The sequence below is a fragment of the Psittacula echo genome, assembly GCF_963264785.1.
Source record: "Psittacula echo genome assembly, chromosome: 15".
Lineage (NCBI taxonomy): Eukaryota > Metazoa > Chordata > Aves > Psittaciformes > Psittacidae > Psittacula > Psittacula echo.
Window position 1 is genome coordinate 5658329 of NC_137751.1, and position 25899 is coordinate 5684227.

Genomic DNA, 25899 nt, shown 5'->3' on the forward strand with positions numbered 1-25899 from the left:
GATCAAACAGGCATTAACCCTGAGCAGAAGCTGGGGAGCAAACAACCAGAGTGTTCAATCCAGTGACATGGGAATGTGCAAGATGGACTCTATGAACTCATGTAATAAGCGATGGGCCCTCTTCCCAAGGCCACGCGCACTCAGATCTGGGCTGTGGCAGCGATGGATGGGGTCAGCCCTTCCAAAGCATCCATCTTCACGTCACTGCTGGATGCTGGGAAACATTTGGAAGCCATCAGGAGCGTGAGTCAAACTGCCTCGTGGCTCTTGGCTCCAGCCAGCCGCTGCACTCACTTCCCATTCTGGCTTCTCCGGGAGGGATGGATGCAGTCCTGGTGCTGCGCTTCCCAAGCACGTGGCTGGTCCTGGTCGGGTGTCCCCTTCCCAGTGATTCCCCTCTCCCAACAAGGCAGCAACCAGCCCTTCATCCCTCCATCACTGGGTGAACCCCTATAGTACTGCTGGGTGCCTGCATCCCGTTACGGACGAGTACCAGATCATGGGAGGGGATGCAGCTCTGCAGCATGATGCTATCTTCAGGATTCACTCCCAGAGTTTTGACTCCCAAATCCACATTGGAATTAGCTGCCTCCCCTGCTGCAGCACTAAAAGAGAGTTCTCCTTTCAAACACCCACTGATCTTTGATACTGCTAAAGCATCTCAAGGCAAGAACTCTCCCTACAGCCCAAAGGGCACAGAGCTCCCCAAGCCTTTGCATTCCTGCTGCAGGGAAAGCAAAGGGTGGGTTTGAGGATGACTCCAGGAAAATATTTGGCAGCTTTAACCTCGTGCTAAACAAGTCCTAGCCGGTGTGTAAACAGCCTTTTTGGGTTTATAAACACAGCATCCAGCTTGTGGAGTGGGAAAGAAGCTGGAGGCATCACGTGAAGGGAAGATGGATTGCTTCCGGCAGCTTAAGTATTTCTGTGTGTGCTCAGGGTGAAGGCTTTGGACATATTTTGCATGGGAAATCTGGGAGGAGAGAGGTGAATCTGCACAATGTGGGGTTATGGAAGAGTCTCTGGAGCACGGAGCACGTGCATGGATCCAATGCGCACGGGGATTGCGGGCTGCCCCTGCTCCACTCTGCTCTAGAGGGGTCAGTGCGGGTGCAGAGGGGTCCATTCACCCAGCACCCTCTCAGCCACCCCTTTTGGTTGAGGGCATCTAACAGATATTTTTCTACTCCCCTGATTGGGTTCCATGATTGAACAGTTTTCAGTGGCAAAAAATAGCCTGAAAATGCAAACAAACCCCCAACCCCCCCCAAAACATCCCTACAAACCCCATAACAACCCCCTTGTGCTCTCAGGGATGGACACAGCCTTTGCTGGGTTGGGTTTGTGTTAAAAGATACAGGAAGGAGTACCAAAGGGACCTCCTCTTGTGCTCCCCAGGGTGGTGGAGGAGAGGCCCCTCAATGAGCCCAGCTTGTAAGGGGAACAGAGGATCTGGAGGTGAAATGGGTTGGCCAAGGGTGCTGCACGAAACATCCCCGTTTCCTTCTGTTGCAGTAGAATTGCTTGGAAGGGGTCTGGGCTTTGATTTGAATGCTGATTCTTTCCTTATAAAACCATTTGTGTGAGCAGTTATTCTGGTGTAATAGAAGTGATGAGGGGTAGCAAATTAATAATGAAGAAGACAGCTTTCCACGTGGGGATTTGGGGTTTGGGCAGCTCTGTGCTTCTGCCTGCAGTAACCTTGTTCCCTCTGGTACCCAGGCTCAGTGACTGCATCTCCCTTTTCCTCATCTCTGGCCCTTCTCTGCCTATTGTTCCTGAGGTCAGGCTGTGAGGAGGAGCAGGAAGAAGATGCTTCCCTCTATATTGCACTGATATTCCTTTGACTACTCAGGACGAAGGCAGGGATAGTTTTTAATCCTTTTTCACTTGCCTATTCTAGCTTAGACTAAATGCATTGAATGAATTCAAAGGTGAACACAGGAAAACTTCACCCATTGCCTGGAGGAAACAGAAGGAGATTCTCTCATTTCTCCTTAAAAACATCCCTCGGTGCATGTAATGTTTCTCATCATTACATTGCCCCATTTACCCTGGAGTTTAGCTCAGCCGCAATTACATCCTGTAGCATTTCACAAGGCCCTTCAGCCCTGTCTCACCGCTGCGCCTTGTCAAAGCGGAATTGAATCAAGCTTGGGATATGGATGGCCTTTTGTTCTCTTAAAATCCCATTTCTCAATTTGCCCTTCATCCCCAGAGAAGGCCTGTTGAGACTGATGCCTCTCGTCTTGCTGGGTTCGATGTTGTCTTACACCAAGGCTGGTTTTTGAGGGCTTTTTGGTTGTTTGTTAAGTAGGAGATGAAAATCCCATTAACTCTGTGATTCCTTTAAATGCCATCTTGAAAGTAATATTTCTTATAGTCAGCTTAGTCCTTTCCATGTAATGGGTAGCACTAACCTGAATCTGATGCTGACATTTAAAATGAATCCTATTTATTCCATCCCTATCAAGAAAAAGCAAGTCCTGTGCTGCCCTCCCAAGCCAGGGAGCGTGATCAGAGCTTGGTCTCAGCTCAATCTCTGCTTTGAACTCCTTGAATGTGTTTGGGGAAGGGACGGACACAGATGGGATTGGGGGTGCTCCACGTGCTTGCAGTTGCCATGGCTTTGTTCCATCCTGGTTGTGGAAAAGGTTTTGGGAGTGATGAAACAACTGTCCTTGGATTTGGGGATGTTTCCTTCCTATTCCCTAGAGAAGCAGTAACTGTGAGGTTTAGACCAAGAGCTGAGCCACCAAGAAACGACCCCCAAGACCTGTCAGGTGAGGAAGAACTCATGGTCTACATTGGACCGTACTTGTCCAGTGTGGATTTTCCCATTTAGGATGGGAATCCTGGGTAAAACCTGGCATCAGAAAGGGGTTTCCTACCTTTGGCAAGCTGTGAAACCCCATCTCAGCCTGTGAGTACACGGATGGAGGGGTTTGCTGCAGGACTTCACAAAGCACATCCCAAAGGACGACACGAGTGGGCTGGCGAGGGAGAAGTGTAACTAGGTTGTGATCTGCCAGTGAAACCAGCCAGCGCTTCCTGGAAGCAGGAAGCCGGTTTCATCCATGACTAATCTGAAACCAAAGGTAGACGTGCACACACATGCAAAGCGGTTTGGCGGTGGGTGCCCACACCTGGGTGCTGGGGAGCTGAGCACAAAGGTCTTTGTGTTGAGGTGTTTGCTGCTGGAATCCTGCACTCCAGCTTATTCCATCAGGTTCTTCACTCATGCGGTATGGATGTTCCCTGGCTTCTGCGTAATGTATTGGAAAGATGCAGTTTCTTTTGGATGTAGAAGTGAGAACGTTCTTAAATCTCAGTTTAAGGAAGAGGAGAAATGTTCTTTCATGGATTCAGCCTGGAGTTCCTCTCTTCTAAAGCATCAGGCTTTTCTAGCACACCCTTAATGTTAGATAGCGGAAAGAGCATGGACCAAGTAACAAAGGCAAACTCCCTTGGACAGACATCAACTGATTTGCAGTTTGCATACATCTGCACTAAGGAGAAATGCATGTTGGCTGCAGAGCCACTGATGAGTTTAGCAGAACCCATAATGAGTGCTGGGGTCAGGGCTTTTGGCACTGGTGGGTTTGTAGGTGGGTGTCTTGAATGCCTATGGAAACTCGTGTGTGCATGGAGGCTGAGCGTTGCTGTTAGGTTGGGCTGCAGCTGAATGAGACCCTTTTGAGGGTGTGGGAGTGAATAATGCTCTGGGATGGAGCATCACTGGGGGACCTGAATGTCTTGTACCATCGAGCCACCAGTGCTGAGCCTGGAGGTTGCATTTGTGCTGCCCTGAGTGGGCATGGGGCCTTTGCATGTGCTCATGGGGAGCTTCATGGTGAGCAAGGATGCTGCAAACTGGCCTTGTGGCCTTGCTCTTGTGGTCCATGTATAGAAATGCATTTACATCGATTGGTCTTTGGAGTTCTAGAAACAGTGACATGGGTCTCCAGCCATTTGGCTGTTGAGAGCTGCCTTTTATTCATGAGCATACCATGGCTTTTGTGCGTTTGGGGATGTGCAGCTGCACAGGATGCAGAGAAAGCAAAAAGTGCTCACCTATTGCTTTGGGATTCATCTGAACACAGTTGCAAAATGCCCTCAATAGCAAGTTCCTGCTGCAGGAGGTGATGCTCTCCCAGCCCAGACACTGCACAGAGGCTGCAGTGGGGCTTCTCTTGCCTTAGCTAAACAGAAGCATAAGGGTGGGGAGTTTGCTGTGTGTCTGTGCTGGAAAACAGCCCCTTGCATTGGGAGAGGGTCTGAGGCTCCTGCTGGGGCCTCATCAGTCCAAGCTTCTCCCTCCCAGGCGTTCCTTGAGCAGTGTCTCCTGCAGCAGGTGAGCTGTTCCTGTCAGGAAGAGCTGTTCATCGTGATCTTTATCCAAGAGCTTTAATCCGTGCCCTAAACCCTGCCAGCAGCGGAGTGCCTGGAAGATAAGGAGTGATGGAATACTGGATGTGGAGCTGCTGGAAGGAGCAGCGTGGAGGGGCGGCTGCAAGCGCTGCATGCGGCTGTGTGTGGGTTTGGCTGGGGATGGCGGGACACCAGCGGTGACTTCCAGAGCGCCGGAGCTGCTGCTGGCAGGGGTGCGGATGAGGGAGGACCAGGAGGTTTCACCGCAGGTAGAACCAGAGCTGGGGGAGCCCCGCTCTGGGGCATCCCCCCGGGGAGAGCCCCCGCCGTCGGTGCCTGCAGGTCCTTTGGGGTGAGAAGCACCGGGAACCCCCCGGGAACCACCGTCGGGGATACCCCGCGCCGCCTCCGTTGCTCTGCCGCAGCCGAGCCCCGCTTCTCCCCACCCCAAACCCGCTGCAACCCCATCCCCTCCGGCGGCGGCGGAGGAAGGAAGAGCCCCGTCCGGCTCCGGCTTCCTCCGCAAGCCCAGCCTCGGAGCACGGTGCCCGCCCCCGGCCCTCCCCTGGCTCTCCCCGGGGCTCCCCCCCTATTCGCACCGCGCCGCCTCCCGGGCAGCCCCCGCCGCGCAACAGTTGCCCCCAAGTCGCGGCCGTTCTCCCGCATCCTCCTCGGGGAACCCCCCCCAGCCCCAGGCACCGAGGGGAGGAGGAGGCGAAGGGGGGGGGGGGGCTTCGCGGATCCGCCGCCGCTTTGCAGCGCTGAGCACCGGCCGCTCTCACCGCTCCACCGCCGCCCGGAACCGGCAGAAGGAGCTCCGCGGATCCCGGCTGCTCGCTTCAACCCCGCAGCGATGGAGCGGGGCGGCGGGGCCGAGGCGCGGCTCCTCTCTGCTGGGAGCAGCCGTTCTCTCCTCCGCCGGCGGGAGCGGAGCAGCCCCGCCGCTGGGCACCGGCCCCCCTGCTAGGATAGCGGGGTGCCCACCCCGTCCCGCACCCCCAGAACCCCTTGTGCATCCCTCTGTGCATCTCCCAAACCCCTTGTGCATCCCCCAGACTCCTTGTGCATCCCCCTGTGTACCTCCATCCTCCTGTGCACCCCCAAACCTCTTGTGCATGCCCTCCCTCCTCCTGTGCATCCCTTTGTGTCCCCACCAAACCCCTTGTGCATCTCCCTGTGCACCCCCTGAACCTCTTGTGCATCCCCTGCATCCCCTTGTGCATAGCCCTGTGCACCCCCAAGCCCCTTGTGCATCCTTTCCATCCCCTCGTGCATCCCCCTTCTGCACCCCCTAACCCTTTGTGTCCCCCCCTTCCGTGCCTTCCACCCCCAAGCCCCCCCTTGCATGCAGCCCCAGGGCTGCAGGAGCCGGGGCCACACACGATGGGCACCAAGCAGACCAAGGGCTGCCAAGCGGGCAGCGCTGCCGAGAGCCCCCCGGCCTATCACCGCAGGAAAGCGCCGCCCAGGGAAAGGGGCGATTTCCTCGCTTCCCTCGTGGTGAAGTCCGGCGAGAAGTTCGGGAAGGGCGGCAGCAGCCTCCCCCCTTACCACCGGCGGATCTGCATGATCCAGGACATGCTGGTGCTGGTGAAGCAGGGGAAGCAGGAGGAGGCCACCGAGCTGCTGAGGCACCTGAGGCAGGTGAGGATGGGCAGGATTCTCCTTGGGTTTAGGAGCACGATGCAGTCTGAGAGCGCATCCTGGTTTCTAAAGCCGCATAGCAAAGAGGGGGCACGCTCCGGTTTGGGCGGGTGGAATTTCAGTGGTGTCATTCGGAGCTGCAGGGTGGTCATGGATGCTGGAGACGGGAAAATAACCCCGGGGAGGTGTTTTGCATTGTCTGCAGCGAGGAACCCTGCTGGGTGCGGGTTTCTCCTTCCCTTCATTGCCTGTGCTGAGCGCCCTGGGGTTTGAACCCCACTTAAGGAGGTTCCTATTCAACTTTGGGAAAGTTTGGTGTTGTGCTGAGGCAATTGGAGGCAGCAGCTTCTGAGGAGCATCCCTGTTCCCTGGCTTGGAAATACCGGGAGTTGGCAGCTTGGCTTTTATCACTGCTTGGTGGAGTTTTGCTGGTGTTGGCGGCAGCTTGGAGCAGCGAGTGTGTGAGACGCTGTGTGGGAGCAGGGAATTCATTGTGTGGAGCCCAAGACCTTTCCCCTTGACCGTCTGTTTGAGCTGGGCATTGGCGGAGGAGCAGCGCTACGGGAAGTTGCTGTGAGCAAACAGAGAAGAGTGCTGCTCTGTGCCCAGCAAATCACTGTTTAATCTCTTCTGCTGATAGACCGGGATAAAAACACCGGTGCGCTGGGTATTTGCGAGGCTCTGGGGTACACAGGGCTCTGGAAAGCAGCAGGTTTTCCATGCAAACTGAAAACAAACCCATCCTCAAGCTGGGTTTTCCTCCCAGGGAGCCTGCAAGGCACCGGCTCTTGGTGTAACCAGTTCTACCAGCTGAGGAAAAGCTGCTCAGATCTTTGCTGGGCATCAGGAGCTGTGGTTTTGTCCTGTAGATGTGTCTGTGCATGGAGGATGTGGCTGGTCCGAAGTCTGATGGTTTTCCTCTTGGGTTTTGTGTTTGGGTTTTGCTCTTTGCCTTTGTTCCACCTCATTTTCTAGTCCTGTTATAACTTCTTAGCAAGCGGCTGTGTTGCTTGGGGCATGTCCCTGACTCTACCATCAATCAGGGTCCCTCTGAGCAGTCAGTTTATGTGATTTAGGACTGTCTTTGGAGCAGCCAAGATGAGAAATCCAAGTAGTTTTGTATGTGCTTGTGTCCCCTTACAGAAACCCCCCTCAACCTTGGTAACGTGCTTTATCTGAGATGAATGTGCCCCCTTTAATGGGAATTGGAGGTGTAACTCTTTGGGACTATGACCTCTCCATTGGGATCTGTGCAGCCACATGGGCACATGGCCATGAAACCCCCATGGGACAGAAGCAGCTGGGAGCTGGGCAGTGGATCTGCGCCCAGACCTTGCACCTCTCAGCCATGCCAAAACCCTATCGCTGCACCTCTCTATCCCTGCATAGCTGCCCATTGGAGCTGGCAGGAAGGCAGGGGCTAATTTTAGAAGGTGTTTATATCAAACACACCCCCAAAAACGAATCCTGTGAAGCACCATGAGCTGCTTCTAAGTTCTAAACAGATACTGTTTATCATCAGCAATGCTCTAGACCATCCTCTTCCTCCTGTGGGGTGGCCGCACGGAGCATGAGGGATGTGCCCTAATGACAAATCTGACCATGGGGACATCCCATCATCTGCCTGGGGGCAAAAATAACCTCTAGGAATGGATTTTACAATGCTGGGGGAAGCGAGGAGCCTGTTCCAGCCAAATGAACCTTTGTGAGTGTTTCTGAAGAGCTTGCTCAGATAAAATAGAGTGCCAAAATAAGGAACACTTTGTCCTAGATACAGTAATAGACTCGAAGCACATTTTTAATGAGGTGGTATTATTCCCTGCCTTCAGGTAGCGAATGTGGGATGCCCCACTGAACAAATCCCGCTTGCTGTGGTTTCCTATAGGCTGGCTTTTGGGAGGTGCTGGTTTAGGGGTGCAGTGGTGGCTGCAAGGGATGCTTGGTTTGCTCCCAAGGAGGTGGGGCTGTGGGAGTCTGAGCTCCAGCCTAAAAAGTGAGGATGTGGGGGAAAGGATGAGCTTCCCCATGCAAAGAGGGATCAATGGGTGAGCCTGGTGGGACAGAGACCTTTTCCTGTGAGCCATTCTATGGTGTCCACTGCAGAGGGGCTGTGGTGTTGGTTGGTCCATGAAGTTGCCAACGTAACGTGTGATGCTACTGCTGCTGCAGAACCCGGGGATTTGAGCAAACCTGGTGCCAGGATCTCAGTTGCGTTTAGATTTTCTTATTTCCTGAAAATCCAAGAGATTTAGGTCGTTTGGAGGCTTTCCCCTCACTTCCCTGGGCTCTGAAGCCATTCCAGTGTGCTAGCAAGTAGATAGGTGACAGCATCCCCGTGTTTGGAGGTGCTCCATCCTTCCTTTCAAGCAAGGTGACTGCATTGGCTGATCAGCTTTTCAGCTCTCCTTGACATTAGCATCCTGCCCTATCCACCCACTGCAAAACAGGGTTCAGGGGGCTTCTCCTACATGCCAAAGCTGTGTTTAATAACCAAAGGGCAGGGTAGAAACCGTGCTGGGGCATGGATGTGTCCTGCTGGAGAAGGGCATGTCCTGCCCTTCCAGCAGTGTCCAGGGTGGGTATCCATCCTTCCCCCCTGAAATGGGAGCGATGCTGTTTGCTTGATAGGGTCTTGTAAGGATTAATCAGCATTTCCAAGAGCGCTTGGAGGCTGCAAACAGCTACACGAGCGCTAAGGTGCAAAGTGGACTTGTTTGGGTTTAAAGAGATAAAGGATGGGAGCAGCAGACGGACTCCTTTGCTTCGACGCTGCTTGTCGGAGAGGTCAGAAGCGGTCTCCAGTGCGGAGGCAATCCGATCCCATTGCTGCCCTCAGAATAACACTTGTGTTATTCCTGCGTGCCGGAGCTGGCAGTGGCCCCTCAAAGGGTATGGGCTCCTTTGGTGCAGCAGCCTGATTCAATGACAGGTTCTGGTTGTTCTTTCCTTCTGCTCTGGTGTCAACAGCCTGGAGGCGAAACCCCACACTGCAAAAAGGAGTTCCCCTCCCCAAAAGCTGCCATTTGCTGCCCTCTTTATACGGGGTGGGTTTTCCTTTAAGCTGTCGATGCACATAGGGTGCTTTTTGCAGTGAAACACATGGGAGGATAAGCAGAAATACACTGAGACACTTCCCATTTTATTGAGGTTGGAGTTTGGGATTGCAGGAAGCATCTCCCTGAGCACCTGGATGGAGCCGGTTGTCTTTCATGGAAGTAGTTCTTGTACTGAGTGATTTTGAATCCAGATTCTCTGCTATAAAGCAACCTTCTGGGTTTACCTGTCAGCATCTCCTCTGCTTTCTGCTGCAGAGCCTCACCCTAGGAGAGCGTGAAAACTGAGTTGGTTGTGTCCAGCACTTGGGAGAAACATGGGAACCCACTCCCATTCCCTGCACCCCATCCAAGGCGGCTATCGCGGGTGGGAGAGCTGCAGCTCCGAGTTGGTACGACCGGTTGCAGAACAGCACAGGCTTTGCCATCACACAGCGCATCGCTTTCTTCTTCGGCACTCTTGAGTTTCAGTGGTTAAAGCAGCCAAGCGCTGTCAGGTTATTACATTCTGGGAGTGCCTGTGCTGCTGGGGAGAGGATTTGTAAAACAAAGCATGTTTTCCTCCTCGCCGCTGCCAAACAGATCATTTTCCCAAGCGAAATGGTGAGGCACTTCCCAGCACATTACGTAGCACTCCAAGAATTTGCCATTGGTTATGGCTCAACGTGGAGGCTTTTGGCTGGGCTGCTGCTGTAGAGCTGGGCTGGTGGGAGAGGAAAGGAGGAGGAAGAGGCATCCACAAGCTCCGGGCATCACCTGCGTGGGGCAGGAGTCGTGCAGCAGATCCAGGAGTTAAAACCCCAAGAGAACAGGGAAAAAGAGGGCAGTGTTGTAATAAACCCCCCGGGCACAGAGGGTGGCTGGAAGCCAAATGGCAAGGTCCAAGGTGCGCCAAAGCTGCATGACTTGCAAGGTGGGTTCTGTGCTCACACCAGCCTTGCCTGTGTGATGAAGGGCAGGGAAAGAGAGGTGTCAGGGTCTGCAGTGGGCAAAGACACCACCAGAACTCCTGTTTGCAGGAATGGGGCTGCAGGCAAACGTGTCCTGATGCCCACCGAGCAGGGCAGCCCCTGTGCCTGCAGTGCGGGCAGCATCTCTTTGCCATGAGCCTGTTATCCCCGTGTTCTATCCCCCACATATATCCCTGCCGTGGGCACTGGCATCCCCCTGCCTTTTCCAAGGCTGATCCCTGGGTTTTGCAGCCAGTGGTTGCAGGAAGCAAGTTGTGACATGTCCCAACATCCACCCTGCTGGGTTGGGGATTAAATGCTGCCTTGTGAGCAGCTGCCTGGTGCTATGGGGACTGCGTGGCACAGGGATGCTTCATTAATGTAAATGATGAATATCTTCATAATAAGAAGGTGGTTGGCCAGGGGGGAATAGAGAAACAAATAGATTGGAAGATGGTTAATGCAGAGGGAGGTCACTTCAGGCTCTGGTGGCCTTCTCCTGCTGCACCGGAGCAGAGGGGTAAAAAGCAATTCCTGGGGCCAGTCCTTCTGCTTAGTCAACATTAAGTGCATTAAATGGCAGCTGATGCAGAATAGGGCTACTTATCCCAGTTGTCCCGGTGATTTATCACACGTTTTTCTATTTCCCCCCTTCCCAGTTCCCCCAGTGTTTGGGATTTTGCACTTTCCACAGAGGCAGGAGCTGTTGGGGACAGTTTGGAGCAGGGCTGTGGAGGCAGCACTGGGACATCCAGAGGCCAGTAACCTTCCCAGGGAGGGTGAGCACTGCTTCTGGAGCTCCCATGGAGAGCAATGCAATGGTTCCAAACCATCCTGGGGAGTCAGCTCGGAGATGCTGGGATGGGGAGGGAGAGGTTGACCCGAGTTCAGACCAAACTGGGTAGTGTTACACTTGCACGGGCTGGAAAAGCAGACACCCATGAGGATGCTATTTGCCCCCTTGGGCTGGCTTTGTGTGTTCAGAAGCGTTTCATGGCCCAGCCTCAGCCTGGCCTGTGTGTTACACTTGGTGTGTTACACAGTGTGCACCTTCACTGTGGGTTAGGAGTGCTCTCGGGGTTATTTATCTCCTAGAATCATAGAATGGTTTGGGTTGAAAGGGACCTTCAAGATCATCCAGTTCCAACCCTCCTGCCCCCAAACAACACTTAAACCAGAGAGATCCTGTTGCATAATAGATCCCTATGGAGGTGGGTATGTTGCAGGTGAGTTAGTGATGATGGCAGTGTCTCCAGCTGCTCATCAGGGTGAAGGGGATGGTTTTGGTGCTGCTTTATCTCAGATTCATGCTTACTCCCTGAAGGATGCTGGCCCCTGGCTTTGCACCAGCCCTGCCAGTGCCAAAGCTGCTTAAACATTCCCCCTTGGCTGTGTGGTTGGGTGCGCTTATGGACATCGAGAGCAGACCTTGGGGAGCAATGTGGTCTGATTGAGATGATGCAGCTTAGCTGCATCCTGTGCGTGCCTTGTGTATGGTCTGTGCCATTCTGTGCTTGCTCCTGGCCCTGTGCGCTCCAGCTGTGGATCACCATCCCTGTGGAGACTGTCCCAGTCCACACAAGCAAGCGCCTGGTCCCTTCTCCGGAGTGCTAAGAGCAGCCAATGCATCAGAGGTGATGAGGAAGGGGTTTCTCTGCTCCTCAGAGACGAAGGTTTGCAGCACTGGTTTCTGTGGGTCCATGCAGGGTGGAAGTTGGGTAATGCAGAACAAGGGGGCAGCTTTGGGATTAGCACTCGCTTCCTCTGCTTTGGGCTGCTGACAAAACCACCATTGCTCCCCACAGCTACTTTTAACCCTTAGGATGCTGGAGATGTGCTTCCTAACCCTGCCCTTGCAGCCTCCTTTCTCTGCTTGCTTCCCATCCTGGCTCCTTCTGCTCTTTTTCCTTCCCCCATGGGATTCGCAGGTGGATGCATTCCTTTCCTGCTTGGCATCCCAGCAGCCTGGTTTGAATTAACCCCCTGGAAGGTGGCTGCTGCTGCTCCTCCGAAGGCAAATGTGTCTTTGGGGGCTGCAGAGAGGGAGGGAAGAGGCAATTCGTGCTCAGCAGCATGGGTTCAATCCCAGTATTGAGCCCCCTGTGCGGCAGTGATGCTCGCCCCGCTGCTGGCATGGAGCAGAGCGGGTTTTCTCTTCCAGCAGGGATGTTCCTCTGGGATTGGGGAATCACTCGCATAAGGAATGAGGTTGCTAGCGGATGCATTAATGCAGCGCACGCAGCACACCGGGTACGCTCTGCTTGCTGCAGGGATGGCAATGAGAGAGCCTGACATGGGCAAAATCCATGTTCATATATCCACTTGCGCCAGAGGAATGGATCCTGGAGGACACCCCTCCATGGCCAGCTTTCCAAGTATCCCTGGCACAGCCTTTTGGGAAGCACTGCTGGCTTGGAATGCTGTGTGCCCAGGGAGTGATGGCTCCCAGAGCTCAGGATCCAGGAGGTGATGCATCTGGAAGGGTCAGAGATGAACCTGGTTGATCAGACCTTGGTTTCCTTCCTCTGGACCTCTTGGGCTGGATGCTGCTGATCAAGGGTGCTGGGCAGCTGCTTGCTCCCAAAAGGAGGAGGAAATCCTGCCTGTACCCTCCCTGGAGCCAGAAGTCTCCACGCTGGGAGAAGCTGATGGTTGCAGCTGGCAGGCCAGCCCCTATTCAGCACTTTATCTGTTTATATAATAGCAGGAATGTGTCTTTTTCCAAACCCCCTTTAGGCTGCTGCTTCTTCCACATCTGATGTGAAGCACAGGCAGCTCAGGGCTCCGGCCCTCAGTCAGCCTGGCATGCACCTTTTACTCCTCTTTTCCTTTCTATCTTGCTCCACACTGTAAAATCCCTATATATGAGGATGTCTCCTCTCTCTTGCCAGCCTATGGGGGTGATGGCTGTGTAGGGAGAGACCTCCCTGCAGATCTACGATGGAGTGCGGGGGGTCTCAGGGCAGGGATACAGGGGGATGCACTTGGAGTCCAATATATTGTAGCTTCTTGATGGCTTTAGCACTCCATGTGTTGGGGGTTTGGTGGTGGTGGCCTCCCTTTAAGTAAGGGAGGTGATTGTATACTAATATTCATTTAATTCTCATATAAAGAGGTGGGGTTTCTTAGCATTTAACTTGTGCGGGTCTTGGCCAAAGGCCTGATGTGATTCACTGCCTGATTCCCTTTGTCTCTTTTGTGTGTCTTGGCCTCCTTCTCCTCCAGATTTTGGAGGAAAGGCCACTGAATGGTAGATTTAATCCGAAAGCAAAAGGAAATTGTCCTTTGCATCCCTCCCCAAGCAGAAGGTTTTAGCTCCAATTACTCCTGGCTCTGACCTCGCTGCTTTGTGAGCAGGAGCTGCTTCAGCTTCCTCAGATCTGTTCAAGACTTCTTTTACCTTTCAGGCTTTGCCTTTCAAAGGCAGCAACAGTCCCTTTGTGCGAGGGTTTGAGCACAGAGTGTGGGACATGCACCAGAGCCGATGGGAGGGAGCTGCCTCCTTTCTCATGCCTGTGGGTATCTCAATGGATATCTCATTCCTTAGGGCCTCTTTATATTATAATATGACCTTCCCGAAGGCCTCTCTTGCCGTTACAGAGCAGGTTTGATATTGGTGGATATATTGCTTTATGAGATGCTTCTGGGTTCTGCAGTGATTGCAGCAGCCTGTTCATCCTTGTTGTTCCATGGAGGGTTTCCATGAGGTCTGCAGTGCACAGGCAGCGGATCAGGCTGCTGCTGCCTTCAGCCCTTTAATGCCCCCTTTGCCTTTGAGGTTGGCTTCTGGGAAATAGCAGCAGCATTTCCAGGGCTGCAGCCCTGCTCCCCACTGGTGCTGCTCCGCCTGCTCATCCCCATGAGGTTTTGCAATGGTTGTGGGTTTGCAGGGGGTTACGTTCTTGTGTTGCACAAGAGGTCGTTTGTCAGGCACTGTCCCTGAACTCCTAATAGTGGTTGAGTTGAAATGAGCATTAGTTAATTAATGGGGAGCCCAAACCACCAGCCTGCACTCTGAGCAGAACCCTCTAGTGCAGGGGATGGGTGTGCATGGCTGTCCAGAGGATGGGGAAGCGTGTGCTGGCTTCCTCAGCTCCTTGCTTTACATTTAGCTACAGCAAATGAACAATAATGCCTTTAATGGTTCTCCTGTCTTCATCTCCCACTGGCAGCAAAGGCAGAGATTCCCTGTGTTTGTATGACTGAAGGGCATGGGGCTTTAACCAAATCTGTGCCTTGGAGCCCCCGATTCCGTGGCTGGGTACCACACTGGGAAGCACTCCCAGAGCTGCCTCCTCTGTCTCTGGGGGATGCTTAAACTGAGCCCTCTGGGGGGATGGCTGGAAGCTGAGGAACAATTAATTGCAGTCTCATTGTGCAGCACTGTTTCTTTGCCCCCATCCTCCCTAAGGCCAGGCAGATCTTGGCACAACAATTAAATCCCAGCAGGAGAAAGCAGCATCTGCTGAGGATGCAAAAGGCACATGTGTCTTTTGAAGTCTATGGTGGAAAATGCTTATTTCAGCTAGAGATGTGCTGAGGGTTTTTACTGGGACACCTCTGTCCTATTCCCACCTTGCCTGTGGAGCATGGGGCTTGTGGTGGGACCGATACCATCTCTTTGACCATGATTTGGGGCATCCCCACCTCCAGTGGGAAGTGCAAAGCAGGAGGTTGGGAAAGACCCGTGAGATGGTAAACGTGGTGGTGAAAGCCCCAGGTTGGACCTTTAGGGGTTCAAATGCCAAAGGGAAAAGAGCATATGGGGGCAGAGCCCTGACTCCCGTTCAATGTGTGAAGCAGTTTGGGATGCGAATGCGGATGACCACTACATCCATGGTGGTGGCCGCAGCCAAAACCAGCAAGGAGGGAATCTTGATTAAAGCAGCTGGGTTTTTGTGGATAGGATCTCTTATTTTTCTGCCATTCCATAAGAAAGAGGATGTTTTCCTGCTGGGTTTGTAAAACGCTGCTTGGTGTAATGAGATACATCGGGCTCCTTGCTCAGAGAAGGAAGTATCTGGGGACGTTTCTTTAGGCAGCTGTTGGTGGATGGCTCTTTTTGTGTGCTTTTATTCTGGTGGAAAACGGTGAATTTGGGGGTTACACGACTTCATTTCTTTTCTTTCTGTGTTTCTGACTCAAGTGAAAGGGGGATGAAAGCAAGTTTCAACTGCAGAAAATGACTATTCCAGTGTTATTTGATGGGTTCATAAACTCGGAATTTGCTGGGGATGTGGGGCAGACAAAGGTCTCAAACCATGTTTTACATTTAAAACCAGTTGATCCATTAATTGTACATAATGAATTACACTTGTGGTTACCATAATGAGCAATCTTGGCCTCTCAGGTTGCAGTTTGAGTTGCAGATTGAAAAACAGGCATTTCCCCATCATGCTCCTGATTTGCTCATTGGCTTGTTGAAGTCAATGGACTGGGTGGATTAACTGAAATGAAGATATTTTTGCTGCCCTTCTGAGCCAGACTCTTTCCCAAAAGCTGTGTTCGTGCTTCAGTCTCTTCTGGTTGTCTTTTCATCAGCAGTGGCTTTCCCTAAACCTTTGGTAGGCGCTTGTCCTGCTAACCTAGGCCAACATAAGCTGTTGGACATTAAAGCATGACCAGAGACTGGCGTCACCTTAAATTGCTTGTTTGAGATGTGTTTCAAAGTAAATGTGTTGGGTGTTTAAAGTTGTTTTAAATAGCAGTATTAATTGAATTTTAATGTCATTGAATTGAGTCTTTGTACAACCCATCCCTTCATTCTCCCTTAGCAAGGCTGGGCATTTACTAAGCTCTTTGCTCAGCCAAATGCCTTTACCATTGGTTTTCTTGGAAGAGGATCCCACCCCTGTAGCTGCCTTACTTTGCTTCCCATACTTTGGAAGCATCCAAATCCCCTGGTGCCAGACAGGGAAATTACTATGAAAGTCTTCAAGAAAGACTTTTCTTTCCAAGCTTCCTCCCTCTGAGCTGAGTACCAAATACTACATCCCAACCCGGATCAGTCTTTGCTCTACCTAATGGTTACGAATCTTATGCTGGAAGCAGAAACACACAAGCATGGGATAAAACATGGGAAGAACTTCATTTCTTCCCTTAACCCCCAAAGCCTACTGACTATCCTTCAATGATATCTCCTTTTTAAGATAGGGGGAAGGTTCCCAGTTGCCTGTGGTGTGAATCGCAGCACTGATAGAACTTTAGGGTGGGAAGATGAGAAGGTTTTGAAACACCCCGAGTTAATTTGCCCAGTGATGGGTCTCATCCATTACCTTCCCAATCAGCTTCCCATTTTTCCATGGGTGTTTTGAGAGAAAACTCTCATCTGGGCAATTTCCTTCATAAGTCCACCTGGCAGCCCCTTATAGAGCAGAGAAAAATCAATATATTATGATGTGTGCCATTCCCAACCGGGCAGGCTGGATAATGGGAATAACAGACTGCCTGCCCAAGCGAGCAGGGTGGAGGGTTACCATTATCCAGCTGCTCTGAACAGCTTGGTAGCTTTGAGGGGAATTAAGGGCATTGAGCGTGGCCCTGTTTATTGCAGGTATGGAGCTGTGCCTGCTGTCATCTCTGAGCGTCGGGCTGTGCTTTTCATCCTCTCTTCAGATTAGAAGTGCAGCTCTAAGCCATATACCTAATGCCCTTAAAAGCACTGAGCATCACCAGTGTGGGTGATGCAGACAGGCTCCTTTCATGTCTCTGCAGTGTTACTTGTGATGGGCCTGTGATGCCCATGTTACAACGGGTTTGGGAAAGACCCTGACCCAAGCGAGTGCTTGATGGACATGGGTGGAAGCCCTATTTCTGCCCCAAACCAGAGATGATGATGTGTTGACTGTGTGCTGTGGCCACTGTTCGTAGCAGGGAGGTGCAGCCCCAGCTGATGCTGCTGGGGCTTTGTGTCTGTGACGTTCCTTGTGTCTCAGTTTCCCCCTGTGTGAAGCAGGAGTGTACTCTGCAACCGCATCCATCGCATCCAAGCAGGGACATGGATTAGGGAAAGCTGCTCTTTCCTGGGACTTGCTGGTGCAAGCCACGCTGTGAGCATTCAACTGAGTTATTGCACTGATTTGGCTTCAGCAGGGGGGAAAAAGGTGTCTTTGACCAGTATGTGCACAACATCTGCTTTCTGTGCATCATTTCCAGTCCTTGCCATGGGTGAACACCACAAGAGGCATTTCTTCTCTGTTGCCTTGTTGCTTTAGGATGAGGGTGTCAGCAGCCATGATTGCTCTAGGACTTTGGGTTATCCTGGCTTTTAGGTTGTGTGCATCTCTGTAAGCCCCTTGGGTGCGTTGTAGACTTTCCAGTAGTGTCACTTTGTCATTAAATGGATGGGCTGAGCTGCAGGACACAAACTGCATTGATGCCCTTTCTGAGCCCCTTCATGCTCTCCATGGATGGCTTGGGGCTGCTTGGTCTTCCCTCTGTTTTCCTTCCCACCTCCTTGTTGTCCAGAGAAGGAGGGTGGAGGATTTGGCTCAGTGCAGGGGATGGGGTCAGCCTGTCTGCACCAGCCCAAGGTCTGGCTCCAGTGAACCTCTCCATCCCCATTCAAACAGATGTAAAGCAGTTCCCTGATGAGATTAACTCCCTGACACGTGGTAAGCAATCTCTGCTTGGGGTGCTTTCATCTCTTGCCCATCAGCTGCTATTCTCCACCAACACAAAGTAAAGAAAGAAGCCAAACTCCTCTCCTGCAAGCCATTTCTTTTTTAGTGTTGCCACATAGTGTAAATCAACTGCATTTTTAGGAGTCGTGTTTGCTTATTTGTCCTCCCTTTGGAGGAGACTTGGAAGCCTGAAATAATCCCAAAGGCAGGAATAAAAAGCGCAATTCCTGCAGGTTTAGATCATTTCACGGTGCTGCCTCCGCTCACTGCAGAAGGGTGAGAATGACATCTTGTTGCTGAGCACCACGTGCAAGGTCCCAGTGGGACCTGACGCTGACCAAGCTCCATCTCTGGATACTTCATCCCTGGCTGACCCGTCCCTGAGCCTGTGGGATGCTGCAGAGCTGATTTGCAGCTCGGGGGCTCCAGGCTGTGCTGTTGATTAAACAGGATGGGTTGCACAAAGCAAAAGGAAGAGATGGGAAAAGGAAAAGTTGGGTTCTGGAGCAGGACCTGGGAGTTCTGAGCTTCCGCTCTGTTTTGTGTGGGTGCAAGCCAAAGGAGGTTGTTTTATGGGTGACATCAGCTTGGCCAAAAGGGTTTACAAGGGCTGAGCTCTAATAGGAGAAGAGCAAAGGTGGGATGCAGGCAGATGGGGTCTCAAAGATCCCCTCTTGCAGCAGCTGGGCACCTTGTGGTCTTTGCCTTCATTACCCCTCCAAAACCCATTTAATGGGGGGAAGCATCTCTCCCTCTGACTTTGTGGAGGGAGTGGAGGGGCAGAAAGGCTGGAGATCCCCCTGATAAAGGGGAAGGGAGTTATCCTTGGAAAACGGAAGTTCCAAGAACAGGGATGGTGGGATCCAGAGGTGGCAGAGCCACAAAGAGGGCTTGGGGCAGCTATTCCTTCTCTCTTTGTGAGCAGGCACATTGGGGAAGATAAATAAAGGGAAATGATAACACATTAAGTCTGCTTGTCAGCCCGCCAGCCCTCGGAAGCAGGTTTTCCCAACCTCTTTACTTGTCAGTGGTGATTTTGGATCAGTGGCATCTTCAGACAGAAATAAGGGTTTTGCTTCTCGTTTCATGTCTTGCAAAAGGAGTCTTTCCTTCAAGCACGGATTTCTGGGCTGGGGGGAAGAGGGTTTGAAGCCTCATTTGGTGTTATTGTGTGTTAAAATGCTACCCCAACCCATTGCAAACACCATCGTTTACCCGCATCTCTTGTGTGTGAGGTTGTAGGTGTCTGATTCAGCACAGCCCGGCTGCTTCTACACTTGGAAACCAGCCCAATGAGTGTATTAGTCATGGCTCAGCACTGCCCTGATACTGAAATCAGCTGTTTCATGGCCAGTGGAAGAGTTTCAGCCCAGGGTTGTGGATGTCTCGATGGGACTGTAGCAGGGAAGGGAAAGCTTGGCTCGGATGGGGCTGCGCAATGAGCTCATCCTGGCTTTGCTCTTGCTCGGCTCATGGGCTTGCATCAGGTTTCAGCAACTCCTCAGCCCTGTGGTTGTATCTGGAAAGCAATATTAAGAAGTTGCTCCTGCATCCTGAAGGCTTCAAGGGCTCTCCTTCCTCTGCTGTTAAACCCGAGGAGGAATTGGTGGTCAAAAGTATTAGTGTTGGCTATTTTGAGGCTGGAGAAGAGATGCTCTGGGCTCACAATGCCAGAGCTGTGGTGGGGGTTTCAAGCCAAAGGCTTTGTTCTAGCACCTGTGGAAATACTCTGTGGCCACAGCATTTCATGGGGTGTAGTTTGGTTTTCCCAGGAAGGCTCAACCGCCCATGGAGAAGGATGAGGGATTAGCAGGGTACTCGGTTACCGCCGGCATTCCAGGCCTCTCCTCCTGGCTAGGGATGCTTCCTGGAATGGTGTCACATTGTAAAGAAATAGGGAAATAGCTCAGGGCATGGCGACAGAGGCTTCTCACTGGGTGCTTTGGTGATGTTTGTGTAAGGGGAGGTTTTGGCTGCCCCTGCAGACTACATGAGCAGAACTCATGGGTACAATGGGTGCCAGGAACGGGTGGAGGAGGAGGAAGGAATTGCTATAGGATAAATGAAGGAAAAGCCAACGGCAGGTACTGATAGGCTGGGCAGGAAACGCGTTACCTGAAAAACTGCTTTGCTTCTCTGTGGATGAAGGCTGCAGAGCATTAAGATGAAGGACCTGGGGGTTGTCCTGACCAGCTGACATGTTGGATGCTAGAAGCCTTCATCCCAGAAGCATCCCACGGAGATTTATGTCAGCATCTTCACTGGCAGGACAGGCTCTGCCATCTGGGAGAAAACCATTGCCAGAAATCCAAGTGAAGCACCAGTCTTTCCATCCTTTCATCCCTCACGGTCACTCTCCAAGAAGGAAACCCCTGCACCCTGTTGGGCAACTCCATCCCACATTGGAAGCTCCTCCTTTGGCTGATTCCAGGCTGGATATCTAACGGCTGAGTCAGCAGTGTCTGTTTCGTGCAAGCAGTGACTCTTTGCTGGTGCAAAGGTTCTACCTTCCTAACCTCTTCTAGAGCTGCATCCAACCTTGTTGCTGGCACTGGGTGGTGGCCTCTCTTGGACCCCAACAGTGGAGGCTGGGTAGGAGTCAGTGGTGGAAGGAAACTCCAAAAGCCTGCACTGAAACCTCCACTGCATCAGCTGCAAGTGCAGAAGCTCTGCCGTGACTCAGCAGTGGAAGCTGTCTTCTGCAAAGTGAACATAAGATGTGGTTATCATCACACACAAGTGTCAGCTACAGCGTGCTGCTGTCTGCTGGGCATTGCACTGCCACAAATCCATCATGTGCTGGGTTTCCTTCACGGAACAGGGGGATGTTTTATGTCCCGAGTTCATTTGGCGCACGCTGCTGGCATCTTCGCTGGGAAATGCAATATCAACAAGAGCAGCTTTAATGGCCCTGAGTGTCAAACAAAGCAGAAATAGTCTCATTTTTAATCAGGGTACAGGGCCTTTGACACCTCTGATTGCTGCAAACAGGTACTGCTGCCTGTCCGAGCAGGAAGGGATGTGCTTGCTTCTCCCAGCCTGGCTTGGGGTGCTGCTGTGGGTTTGGGGGTGCAGAGAGCACCTCTTCCCCCTTGTAATGCGAGGCATCCCTGCCCGTGGCGGGAGGGTTGGAACTCTTAAGGTGCTTTCCAACCCTAACTCTTCTATGATCCTATGCAAAGGACCCAGAGCCTACAAATAGGGCAAGAGGCACAGAGCACAGCAGAAAGGCTGTTTGTTGTCTGAGTCAGCATCCTCAATGAAACCTGGGGTGAATTTCTCTTCTTGCCCAAGTGCAGGGGCTCTCTGGCCACATATAGGTTAATCTGGCACATCCCTGCCAACCTCTGGGGATCAGAGAGGCCAGCAGCCACCATCACCCTCAAGCCTTTCTGCAGTGATGTGTGTTGAAATGAAGAGGAGGATTTAATAGCGCTTACTGGAAGCACTGGCTCTGGCAGGGCAGAGAGCAGCCCAGCCCAGCCTGCAAATTGCCTGCATCTCCTGGGATCTTGTTGCCTGATGCTGTGCAAAATGCTCTTCCACTGAGCAGTGAAGCTGCGTCTCACTGATGTTCATGCTGTGTCCTGGCCATCGCTTCTCAGGTTGTAGCCTGTGCTGCTGTGAAGGGACTGGGGTGGAGAGGGCAGTGGAGGGAAGATGTTTTGCTTAGCAAAGACCTTTATTAAGTGCTCTGCTAATCAAAACCCTTTGGCTTCAGTGGGACTTAAACATGTGCTTGTAGTTAATCAGGTATGTAAGTGGTTTTCTGACTTGGCAAGCATGAGGGAAGATATCCCAAAGGAGAAGGAAGAGAGCAGAATCGTGGCCTCACAACTAAAGGTGTTTGCTAATGTGGATGTTAAAGGCAGAAGGCAGCACATGTGAGTCTGGGGACGTGGGTTTAACTTGCTTGGACTCAGTTTCTCCAGTCTGTTCAAGGGAAGACTCTCTGCATAACCCACGTTGGCTTTGAGGAATCGAAGATGACAAGGACAGTGGTGAAGGGAAAGAGGGGATGAGTTGGGATTGATGCGTATCAGTAAATGCATCTGAAGGACAGGAAAGGTCCCATTAGTGGCTGATGAACTCTAGGGGCAGGCACCCTCTGCCAGGCACCCAGGGTGAGACCAGAGGGGCTTGAGGGGGGATTTTAAGGGACATTGTCCCCCCTTCCACCTTGTAAAGCTGCTGAGCATGAGGCACGCAATGGCTAGAGGCTAATACAGTGCCTCACTTGTGGCTGCTCAGGGGTGTAAGGAGCACTTACCCTTCCCTCACTGATTTCACCCTGGAGGGACTAAGTAGTGTGGTTATCAGGGTTAGTTCAATAAGCTCACACTGCCTCAGGGCTGGGGGCCAGGCCTTGAAATGTATGAGGGGGCTGCCTGCATCTGGAGGTACCTTTGCAGCAATGAGCTGCTCCATTGGATTTACCTCCATCTCGTGGATGACAGTGCATCAAATACCACCCCTCCGAGTTCTTCTCCCTGCTGCAACCCCTTTGTGCATGTGTTCACCTGATTTTCTTGCTGGGTATTTCTGCTTTGGCTGCTCAGCCCCAGCCCTGGTTGTATCCCACCAGGAGAATAAGCCCAACTAAGCTCCTTAGGTGGCCTGGGCTGGTCTTGAACGCGTCTCCATATAAGCACACAGCATTACAGTTACCGTGATTAATATGCGAAGCATAGATTATTCTAGCATACAAGTGTGTTATAGATTGATTTGCCATTGCTTTGAATGCCATTAACATGAATCTGCTTTATTAATGGACTTTGTCCATGCTTGAGATTAATGGTGATGCTGGATTTGCAAATGAAAGAATTGAAATTCATGTTGTCCATATTAATTACTCGTGTGATGCTGGCCTCCTTGGCAAGCCATTAGAAGCTGTGGAAACTTTTATTTCTATTCCATTCCTGTTGCTCTGCCTTCAGTAAGAAAACCAGTTGAATGCTGTGGGATTTCTTGGGTTTGCTCCTTTGTTGGAAGCCCCTTTTAACTGTTGAGAAGGTACCAAGAGCTTTATGCTTGGTGTGGAATAGGCTGTGGTTAAGTCAGAGCAAGTGTTAATGCAGAAAAGGAGCGGGGAGATTTTAGTTCAATGTCAAGTTCAACCCTGGTTTTCCATCTCTTGTTTTGAGCCAAAATCTGCCTGTCTTGTTCCCTCTAAGCTTTTAAAGTGCCAGATCTCTAGTACATGTCTCCTTGCAGGGATACAGAGCCAGATTTGTGTGTTAAGTGCAGCCAGGTAGCTGGAAAGAGTAACTCCAGTGCTGTGTGTGTTGCAGGATATACACGTGCTCCTGTGGGATGCACCCATGGGTGCCCAGGTAGAGGACGGGTGCTCATTCTAAGATGGGAAAGGAGCATACCCATTGCTTTGCCTACAGGGGCATGGTTTTGGCTATGGCAAAACATCTCACCTTCAGATTCAACCCTGAGTTTGCTTTGCAGAGGTACTGATGGCAGCCCAAGAGCACAGCAGCGCCTCGGAGCATATTTGGTGTCCTTTGGGTAGTGCCAGTGGTGCCTGTTGCAGCATCTGGCTCTTCCTTTGCCACTGTCTATGCAAACCCATCTCTGTCCCTGTGCTCCCCTTGCCCGCACTTCGGAAGTGGTATAAAATGGCACAAAAAAAGGCTTGAGGTATTTTTATTAGAGTCAGCTGCAGTTTGTCCATTGAAATGATCTTTTTGTACCATTCACATCCTTCAGCTGGTTTAAAGAGTTAATTGAATCTTTCTCTCTCTCAAAGATGTCTGAAATTACTTCCCTTGAATAGCCTACTCTGGAAAAGGGCTGTGTCGAGGATCAGTGGTGCTCAGTTTCACTAACACTTGTATCAGTAAGATCTCGGGTTTTATTCTAGCACCCATCAGCTTTGAAGGATCCCAAAGCAATTGTCAAAGCATTTGTACAGTCTCCCACCACCTAAATTCAGTCCCTTTGAAGCAGAGCTTAGCATTCACCGGGCAGTAACAATACATCCCTCCATAGCTAATGCAATAATAATCAGCCCAGGGCTTGGAAGTGAAACCAGGTTTTAGATAGCAGTTATTGGATTGCAGGCTCTTGTATGTGCAGGAACGGATTGATTTCTTTGGAGCAGGGGGGTTGTCCAGGAGGCTTCCCAGTGATACGGTAACATCATTACTGATGCTGCAGGACTAGCGTGATGTGCCTGGGAATTTCAGTGCTTGGGGATGATGCAGGACAGGGCTGGCTGTGTGCTCACTGCTTGGCAGAGCTGCACATCAAAACAAAACCCCTGTATCACATAGGAGGAGGTAATCCCCATCTCGGTGGTATTGGCAACACTGATAACACAGCCCTGATTGATCCCTGCAATCATCAAGTTTCTTTTCCCACAGTTAGGTTGTAACAGCAAATCCTGGCTGGGGAGAGGAGGGGGCACCTTCAGAAAGCAGTGTTTCGAATGGGTAGAAAAGCAAATGTGACTTTTCAGCCGTGATTTGCAATTCCTTCTGTATTGGGATCGCTTGGGAACAGCTGATCACACTGTGCTCAGAGAGGGCAGGATTGCACCCTTGTACATCAGGAGACCCGCGCTGACCTCCTCTTGAAATCTCTTACGGTGGCAGCTGCTGGAAACAGGAGCTGGGGCTCAAGTGATCCAGGACAATAAATCCTGCTTTCCCACTAACCAGGGGCTGGTCCAGCAGGATTAATGCCAGAGCCAGGCTGTGCCGTGTTAATCTGTGAAGTGAGGGCTGGGTTGGAGCAGAGAAGAGGGAGCAGTGATGATTTCCATGCTCTCATTCGTTCTGTTAGAAAAGAGAGTACCCAATGCAGGACCAGGGGATGCTGCCTTTCCTGCAGGCTTATCTTGATTGTCCAGTACATCAACCAAACCTCAGCTCTAGGAAAACCTAGCTTCTCCCAGTGTGCTCCTTGAGGTCTCAGCTGGGTGCCCATCCATCTGCTGCCGTGCAGGGTGTACCGCATGCATCAGGATTGTTGGATTCCCTTCTTCGCACGTCCATTAGCAGAGGTGTTTGCAGGGATGTGTAAAGCAAGGGCATTCAGCTCATTGCTGTTAATGAGATGCACTACGTGCAGGTGGGGGATAAGGAGCAGGTTGCACCAAGTGCTTGCAGACTCTGTGTTGCTCTAAGGACTCCCATCAATTGTAGTGTGTGCGTGGAGACTCGGCTGTAATGTCAAACAGGGGAAGGTGTTTGTGGATGCAGGGTTTGTATTGGGAATCATTCCCTGCCTGTGTGCCCAGACAGCGGGGCGGTCTCCAACAGGCAGTGGAAATTATGAAGAAGAGTGATTCCTCCCCATCTGACACCGTTGTCTTCTACTTGGAAGTCTTTTTCCTGCAAGGATCTTGGTTCTGCCTTTTTTCCCTTTGTTCCTATAAATACTTGATATAAAGGTGCGTGTATTCAGTGCTTGTGGCAGCACAGTACATTATCTGTATGCACACATAAAGGTATTCAATGCCCATAAGTCATCTCCCATCACCTTCCAAGGACAAGAGTTGTTTGAGCTCCTAACTCCCTCCAACAAAGCAGTGGGGGGCCTAAAGCAGAACTTCAGAATGTGACTAGTATTGATGGGTGATCAGCTGCAGAACAGATGGGGCTGTTCTTTGGCTGGGACAGTAGGTACAAAAGCCATTCAGGGCTCTGCGCTTGCTGTGCTGGAAAACAAAGGTGAGGACAGTGGGATTTTCCTGCTCCAGTTGCCTAAACATGAAATGTCTAGGATCAACTAATTCGATGGGCTTTTCTTGGCTGATAACTGATTGAGACAGCCCCAGCCAGAGACTGACTCAGCCCAGCTGCATTAGAATAGGATGAATCACAGTCTTCGTCTGAATTGACAGTAGACTGAGTTTAGGTGACAAGTCTGGATCTTTACCTGACAGCAGATGAGATGTATCCTGCCCTCTAGGTATGTCTTCCAACAGAGATCTCAGACTTCTGCAAGGGAAATAAAGTCCTTTTTGCATGTGGGGTGATAAGGTGAAGGGATGCGGTTAGGAGCAGCCATCAGCACAGCGCAGTCAAGGCTATGCGCATAGCCTCGCTTGGATGGGAGACCAAGATACAGGCAGGTCCTGCTGGTTTAGAAGGGATGTGTGAATAACACTTTGTGAGCTTGTGTTAAAGGCAGTGATGGATCTGAATTGTTTGGATTGTTCAAAGCAAATCCTGGAGTCGCCTTCCCCTGACAGTGTTTCCAAGCTTCTTCCATACTGGGATCCCACTGGCTCTGTGAATCAAG

General features: G+C 51.5%; 1 protein-coding gene across 1 annotated transcript in view; it reads left to right on the plus strand.

The window, feature by feature from the left end:
* Positions 1-5754: 5754 nt before the first annotated feature.
* The window catches only part of LRRC75A (leucine rich repeat containing 75A), a gene marked incomplete at both ends in the record, with an annotated part of 61775 nt that continues 41630 nt past the window's right edge, over positions 5755-25899 (plus strand). The window contains one exon of the mRNA XM_080629944.1: positions 5755-6015. Coding sequence (XP_080486070.1) covers positions 5755-6015 — 261 coding nt within the window. The remainder of the gene's footprint in view (positions 6016-25899) is intronic.